Source organism: Tachysurus fulvidraco, chromosome 7, assembly GCF_022655615.1.
Source record: "Tachysurus fulvidraco isolate hzauxx_2018 chromosome 7, HZAU_PFXX_2.0, whole genome shotgun sequence".
Lineage (NCBI taxonomy): Eukaryota > Metazoa > Chordata > Actinopteri > Siluriformes > Bagridae > Tachysurus > Tachysurus fulvidraco.
Genome location: NC_062524.1, coordinates 28,854,826 through 28,863,593, shown reverse-complemented (window position 1 = coordinate 28,863,593; position 8,768 = coordinate 28,854,826). Strand labels below are relative to the sequence as shown.

The 8,768-nt window shown below is 37.7% G+C and overlaps 1 protein-coding gene across 1 annotated transcript; it reads left to right on the top strand.

The window, feature by feature from the left end:
- The first annotated feature begins 1,482 nt into the window (after positions 1-1,482).
- Positions 1,483-3,476, top strand: LOC125145135 (C-type lectin 1-like). Its single transcript, XM_047815964.1, has 4 exons — positions 1,483-1,841; positions 1,966-2,304; positions 2,645-2,736; positions 2,916-3,476. The coding sequence occupies exons 1-4, from the start codon at positions 1,772-1,774 to the stop codon at positions 3,018-3,020; spliced, it is 606 nt and encodes a 201-aa protein (XP_047671920.1). The 5' UTR covers positions 1,483-1,771; the 3' UTR covers positions 3,021-3,476.
- The last annotated feature ends 5,292 nt before the right edge of the window (positions 3,477-8,768 follow it).

Sequence of the window (8,768 nt, the reverse complement as noted above, 5' to 3'; positions counted from 1 at the left end):
GTATGACAAAAAATCCACTCTGGGCCTCAAGATCCTCTCCCGATGTAAATGTAACTCCCTACGAATTAATACAGACTCTTCAACAGGATCCCCCTTTCATTCCCTTAGAATGTGTGCAATAAATGAGGTTTCCCTCATTTCAGGGTTAACATACTCAGAATTTTCACTTAACCTCCTTTCTGATACAAACACCAATGTCTATGGAACCTGAGCACAGACTAAACAAAAATGGAATAAACATTAACATTGCATGGATCAGACAATGGACAATAAACATTAGACCAAGTGCAAGTGCTTTACAGATTAAATACTAGTGCTTCAGTGTTCAAAGACATGGTTCAGGTGTTTGTGATGATGTGACTTGGTGTGTGGTGTAAATGTGTGCAGTGGTTGATGTGTGCTGTAATCCCTCACTGTTTTTGGCCCTAACCTGACACCTGATGATGATGTAAACTTGATTAGATAATCATTTACAAAGGTGCACAAATAAAAAACTTATTATTTGATACTTACATATTATTTCAGATTGAGATTTTATTGTCATCAGCTAGCTGTCCATCATGAAGCTGAATCTTTTTCTTCTTCTGCTTCTCACTGGTGAGATTATTTTTATAAACCACTAATGGCATAATTTATGAAATTATTATCAGGGTTTGAAATGACCTTTTTCACTCAACAGCCAATTTGGCTACTAAATGTTTAAGTTACCGGCCATAACTTCTACTAACCTTAGAAAAAACTCTCATCCTTCCATCTCCTCTACTACTTTCATCCTTGTTCTTTTCATCCAAATCAGTACAAAGAACATCAAACAAAACAACAAGACAAACTTGTGGACTAAAAGATGTACAATACGGTCTGCTAAAATTGTCAGATGTGTCAAAATAAGTCTTTTCTGTTAACCAAATGTTTTAACCCCATGTAAGTGTCATCACATTATTTTGTATTTAATAATACAAAGTGTGTATTTAATATTTCATGATGACTCATGAGTTCAGTATTAGCAGAGATTTGACTTACATGAACTTCCCCAAGAAATGAATGAGTGAATATAATTTATGAAAATAAGCCGACAAATTGACTAGTGATTTGATAACATGCTACAGCTGATTTTTACCTGGTGTTAATTTCAAACCCTGATAATAATAAATATTACACAAATTAATATTACATGTTTAAATATTATACATTTAAATATTATTATAATTTTACAAAAGTGTGTGGAGTTTCCAAAATAACATTTTAGAGAATTGAACAAGTCAATATAAACATTTATCAAAGAGTTAAGAATATATCTGTCGTTAATTTATAAGTTAATAAATACATAAATATTGTAATTATATTTAATTGTATTTTTTTTTTTTTATTTTATTATATGTAATTGTTTTATCAATAGTCAAATATTCAGCAGTTAAAGTTTACTTTGTTTTTAAAAAATAAAATATCACCAACAGGACTGGTCCCAGTTGCCTTCCTTAGAACCGTCCTTCACAAATATGACCTGATAATGACAGGGGTGACATGGCCTGTTGCACAGAATTACTGCAGGGTGACTTACAATGATCTGGCAACAGTCGTAAGTGATTTTGATTGGCTAAGATTGAAGAAAGAAACAGCAGACAAACGTCTGACATCATATGCCTGGGTCGGATTATACAATGATGTCAATAGCTGGCGCTGGTCCTTAAACGACCTCCCACTGAAGAATGTCACTTATACAAACTGGTAACCAGGAGATCCTAATGATCTAGGTGGAAATGAAGCATGTGTTATGATAGGTGGCACTAATGCATGGTGTGATGCACCATGTATACATCCAAAACCCTTCATTTGCTATAATGGTGAGTGATTATCATAATACTGATCTGTTTTGTGTCAGTTTGAAGGTTGATTTTCACACCTTTGGTTTTATTTTGGTATCATGTTTCCTGTACAGACAGATGAAAGAATTTCTTTTCCCCACAGCTAATTTCAGTGGTGCTGCCCGGTTTATTGGCATCACTACACCTCTGTCCTGGCCTCAAGCTCAGGCTTACTGTAGAGAACATCACACAGAATTGGCCAGCGCTCTTAACAGCTCAGACCAAAACATGTTAGTGCAGGTGAGGAACATCCAGGGTGATTCCTGGATTGGGCTCTACAGAGACTCATGGAAGTGGTCAGATGGAACCATCGCTTCAAACCTACCATGGGCTTCTGGATTACCTGATAATTATTATGGAAGTGAGAACTGTGCAGTGGTTTATTACGGACTGTTATATGATATGTCCTGCACCAACGTGTATTCCTTTTTCTGTCATTCCAGTGAGTCTTGTGTTTTTCTTGGCTTTTGCTATTAATATACAGTTGATGGCAAATAAAATACTCAATTAATTATTTAATTTAATACACTTATTTTTAATAATTCAAAAACAAATAAACAAACAAACAAGTAAATGAATTAATTAATATAAAATATTTTATTTATTTAATTCAGGAGTAACTGACAGTACAAAGAGAAGAATGTGGAGGATGTTCAAATTAAACTTTTATGAAAAGAAATTAAACTACTGTGTGTGTGTGTGTGTGTGTGTGTGTGTGTGTGTGTGTGTGTGTGTGTGTGTGTGTGTGTGTGTGTGTGTGTGTGTGTGTGTTTATTCCACAGTTTCCACTATGAGGAATCAGACAGTGAGACTGCAGGTGAAGTCTGATGGCAGTGTGTTTGATCCTGCTTTTCAGTCGTTCATTTTAGAGCAGGTGAGTCTCAGGACGTCTCTGAAATTTAAATACATTTTGTTTTTTAACATCCATGTTATCACTGCTCATCTGTTCAAATTTCTGTCATTTTCACTTTTTATTAATTCCTCCTTTCTGGGTGACACAAATTTCTTTTCTTTTTTTGGTTTTAATGATTAAATCCTGATCCTTATCTTCAGATGAAGCAGAAACTGAAAGAACATGGCATGTTGGAGAACACCACAGTGACCTGGAGGGTGCAGCCAGATGGAAACATCTTCAAGAAGAAAAAAGATGACCTGTAACATCTAAATGTTCACCTTCAAGTCCAGCAGATTGTAAACTGACTGAAATGTATTTAACCTTCAATATTTAAGCTTTAATCAGTAGGGGGCGGTAGAGGACAAGATTAACTAGAAGTAGAAGAACAAACATCTAATTTTATTGCTCTGTTTGTAACACAACCACTTTGACTACATCTTAAATTTAACATTAGTTTCAATGTTTTGTCAAATAATTATTATTTAATATGTTCAGCTTTTGCTGCAAGCTGCCACTGGTCACAGTGATAAGGAGAAAGTCAAAGAGGGTCTGTTCATATACTGGGTTTAATACATCAGTGTGTCATAGTAAAGAATAAATCCTATATAGAAGAGAGAGAATGTAACAGAACCTGTAAATACACTGTGTGTACTTAGAACAGTCAGATATAATGACCTTGACACTATTACTGTCCTTTTATTCTTCTCTCTATTTAGATATATTTACTTATTTTGTTGTCTCTTATTCTAATATCTGTACTTATGGGCTATAGGGTTATACATTAATATCATCAATAAACAATTTAAAATTAATACTTTTGTTTTTGCATCAATCATAGATTAACATTTATTATGGTCTGATTTTATTAATTAAATGAGATTTATATTCATTCTTACAAACCCATCATTTTTATCATCATCATTATACATCATAACTGCACTGCAAAACTGTCCTCATGTCATCAGCGTTAAATACAATCATTAACACAAACAGAAGTGCTGAAGTGGAGGAGCTACAGACCCAAACATTATAGATCATGAAGATGTTCATGATTTGATGTCTTGTTCATCTGTTTGGGAAGCTGTGTGTAAGTGTGTGTGTGTGTGTGTGTGTGTGTGTGTGTGTGTGTGTGTGTGTGTGTGTGTGTGTGTGTGTGTGTGTGTGTGTGTGTGTGTGGTTTTATGTAAAACCAGACAGAGACGGTGACTGAACAGGACCAGGACATGCTTTAAAGGAGCATGAATGACGGTCTCACTGCTCACTGGTGCGTCTCACAACCTCGACATCATATGACAGCCACCCGTCGGGAAATATGGATGCCTTAGGCAGAGTTAGTAATTCTCCAACTCTTGCATTTGATCCCTCACAGCCAGGTGAATGGGTGACGACTCAGCGTCCCGAAACCAATCTACTGTGAATGCTTGCTCACAGGAGCACCAGGCCTCTCTGCTTCACACGTCTATGTTCGCTGTCCTCATTGAAAACAACCGCTGAGAAACCTGAAAGAGCTCTAGTTATAGGAGACTCCATTTTAAGGCATGTGAAATTAGCTAGGACTTTAGGGGCTCCAGCAGCCCTGGTTAGGTGTATTCCAGGAGCCAGGGTGCTGGACATAGCAGGTAATCTTAGGGTTTTGGGTAACATAGGTATAGAGGTGTGTAAATTAGCAAAGGTTATCTCTAATGCTTTAGTATGCTCTGGCCCCATCCCAATCTGACCCCATCCCAATGTATTTTACAGCAGGTTATGGTTCCTGAACTGCTGGATTTCCAAGTGGTTTTCTGAAAACGATTTGGGCTTCATAGATAGTCGGAGCATTTTGACAGCAAGGCTGGCCTGTTAGGACGGGACCATGTCCATCCCACTCGGGAAGGTGCTGCTCTCATTCCTTGCAGGATAGCACATATTTTAAGAACAGGTCTAGTTAATCGGTGAAATCCAGTGCCAAGGCCAGGGAGCAGACAAGCAGACTAATCTGACCGTCTGCTAGCTGCATTGAGTCGTCACCTAGAGTTCACAATATAGCGTCTGTGTCTGTTTCCCGAGCTAAACAAACTATAAACACTCAGAAAAAGGTTATCTTTTTTAATAACATTATTAGCATAATAATAGATCGTAGTGAATGCACAGCAAGCATCTTTGATCTGAAACTAGGACTGTTAAATATAAGATGTCTTGCATCTAAAGCTGGACTATATTTTATACTGTATGTTTAATCCGAGGTTTAGAATGAGAGCAAAAGTGTGACCTCCATTAACAACTAGGTTTTTAGTAGTTAATGGAGGTCACACTTTTGCTCTCATTCTAAACCTCGGATTAAACATACAGTATAAAATATAGTCCATTATACCAAACAACTTGATAGATAATGCCGTAGATAATATTTTTGTTTTTGAGCAGTATTTAGACTGTTCTAATTCCATCTAAGAGACTGACTTATTTTCACTGATTTCCTCTTCAAAATTATCAACCTGCATACTGTATCCCTTACCCATGTGTTTCTTTAAACAGATACTACCGATAGATATCCAACCCATTCTAAAGATTTTTAGCTAGCAGTTATCAAACCTTTGATTTAAAAAGCTGACCTCGACCCAACCAAGCTGTCCAACTATAGGCCAATATCAAACCTCCCTTTATCTCCAAGATCCTAGAAAAGTTTGTAGCTCAGCAGTTATGCTCATACCTACATAGGAACACTATTCCTGAAATGTATCAGTCAGGATTTAGGCCTCATCATAGCACAGAGACAGCACTGGTTAAAGCCGTAAGTGACCTGTTCCTGGAATCTGATCAGGGTTGTGTCTCTTTGCTAGGTTTACTTGATCTTAGTGCAGCTTTTGATACCATTGACCATTCTGTACTCTTTGATAGGCTAGAACATGTTGTTGGTGTTAAAGCGACAGCTCTTGGATTGGGTCTTATTTGACAAATCGATATCAGTTTGTTGATCTAAATGGTGACCACGCTAAACAATCTAAGGTAATGTCCGGTGTTCCGCAGGGTCCAGTTTTAGGCCCATTGCTTTGCTCATTGTATATGTTACCCCGTGGTGCAATAATTACTTATATATTTGGTATTGGCTTCCACTGTTACTCTGATGACACCAGGTATATGTTTCAGCTAAGTCAGATGTGAGTCACCAGCTTAATAAGATGTAAGATTGTGTGAAGGACATTAGACAGTGGATGCTTACTATCTTCTTCCTGCTTAACTCTGACAAGACAGAAGTGCTATTACTCCACAGGCAGCCAGAAGTAAGCTTTCTGATTACAGAGTAACTCTGGATGATGATTTTATTACATCAAGTGCAGCAGAAGAAGACCTCAGTGTGATTATTGATACCACTCTCTCATTTGAAGCTCAGATAAATGATACCACAAGCATAGCCTTCTTTCATCTCAGAAATATTGCTAAGATAAGAAATATGATGTTATTACATGATGCAGTTATGCATTTGTTACCTCTAGTTTGGATTATTGTAATGATTTACTGTCTGGATGTTCCAGTAGGCGCATAAACAAGCTCCAGTTAGTCCAGAACGCAGCAGCTAGAGTCCTAACTAGAACCATAAGCTATGAACATATCACTCCTATCATATCCTCGTTGCATTGCTTTCCAGTTAAGTTTGGCATTGAGTATAAAATAATATTATAAACCTATAAAGCACTTAAGGGTCTCATGCCACAATACCTGAGTCCTTTTGGTATTTTATGATCTGTCATGCAAGGTTCAATAAAAAGGTGCAGGTTATTTGGTAGTACTGTACCTCACATACAAAAGGCTACAGCAGGGTGCAGAGCTTTTGAACAGACCTCCAATTAGTGTACTGGACTCAAACACAGTCTAAGTGTTTAAGCGAGTGTCTCATGGGATTGTTGTGTATGAAGCTGCCCAGAGACTGACATGCCTTCTTTTTTTAACCAATGTTGTGTAAGTCAGCTGTATGGTCTGGTCTTTATCAACAATCAGGTCTGCTCTGAACTTTCTGTTATTGAGTTTACGATGACCCATTAGTTCCTCAAGGAGCTCTTGGCTGCACTATTATAAACTGTTGTAGAACTGACATTATATACATTTACACTATTCACTGTAGAGTGTCACCCAAATGAGGATGGGTTTCTTTCTGAATCTGGTTCCTCTCAAGGTTTCTTCCTCTTATCATCTCAGGGAGTTTTTTTCTTGCCTCCGTTGCCTCCGGCTTTCTTATTAAGGATAGGGATAAATATATAGTATTTTAAATTAAGTTAATCTTTTTAAAATGAATTTTTTGCATATATTCACTTATTTATTTTCATATTTATTTTCTTAAGGCTTAGTGGGTAGCACGTTCGCCTCACACCTCCAGGGTCGGGGTTCGATTCCCGCCTCCGCCTTGTGTGTGTGGAGTTTGCATGTTCTCCCCGTGCCTTGGGGGTTTCCTCCGGGTACTCCGGTTTCCTCCCCCAGTCCAAAGACATGCATGGTAGGTTGATTGGCATCTCTGGAAAATTGTCCGTAGTGTGTGAATGCGTGAGTGAATGAGAGTGTGTGTGTGCCCTGCGATGGGTTGGCACTCCGTCCAGGGTGTATCCTGCCTTGATGCCCGATGACACCTGAGATAGGCACAGGCTCCCCGTGACCCGAGAAGTTCGGATAAAGCGGTAGAAATGAGTAATTATTTTCTTCTTCTTCTTCTTCTTCTTCTTCTTCTTATTATTATTATTATTATTATTAATTATTTTTCTTTCTCTTCTGTTTCCATACTTCTGTAAAGTGGCTTTGAGACAATGGGAAATTGTTAAAAGCGCTATACAAATAAATTGATTCTATCTATCTATCTATCTATCTATCTATCTATCTATCTATCTATCTATCTATCTATCTATCTATCTATCTATCTATCTATCTATCTATCTATCTATCTATCTATCTAAGATCTTGGCCTTCGCACCTGGGACCAGTGGCACTTTGACCTTTGATCAAAGGCAATGACCTTTGGTTAGTTACAGTATTAATATGACTCTATCTCTCCCAAGGTAATCCACCAGATCATTCACTAAGTGGAAGGGATAGCTGTTGAATTCTGAGACCTTGTTAAGCCTTCGCAGGTCATTGCAAAGCCTCAGGGCACCATCTGGCTTTGGCACAAAAACAATGGGGCTGGAACATGGGTTCGCGGACTCCTCAATAATGCCATCACTTTTTTGATGATCCCAAAATTCCAGGACCCTGTACGGCCACTGTATCTCATTGGGGACAAGGTGGGTGAGTCCAGGATTGGAAAAAAAGATGTCAGCAAACTGGTTTCAGTCCAGCCTGTGTGAGTTCCTGATAACTAACCCCGGTATCATAATCCCTTCTCACCATGGCAAGGGCTTTGAAATCTAGGACTGGAGACAAAAATGCAGAATGTTATTTTGTTGTGTTTCAAATTTAAGTGACTTTTCAATAGTAAGGTTAGTAGTTTCAATAGGGCTGATAGTGACTCTTGCTTGATGCCAACATTTAGAGTAGGTTACATTAGCTGAGCAACAGGGGTAATGACTCCAAATCCCAGCTTGGGCACTCTGACTACTGAAAATGTGGAGATATACTGTATACAGTATTTTACTTATATTTGGATTTAATCCTGTGTTTAATTTGAACAATTTTCCACAACTGTGTAACAAGAGCCTCTTTTTGTGACATTTAGATTTTTTACACTGAATGCTGGTCTTAGATAACACTTATTTTCCTATGGAAATCAGTGCTCCTTATTTTTATAGTTGTAGACTTGTTTTTCACATTAATCCGACACTGGGGAGCAGTCCTACTCTTTATTTGCCAAGAAAATACATTCAAATAGTCATAGTGCACTTCTCCTAATAAGGAAAGGTATAAGAATGCTGATCTGACCTTCTTCTGTAACACATCAGGTCTTCCTTTATGATTACAATACTATGGAGCTCCTTTGTAGACCCATCATTTTTAAATCATTACGATGCCTCTACATTCCCACCTGGTTTCCCAGTGGTTTTGATTTTATCTCA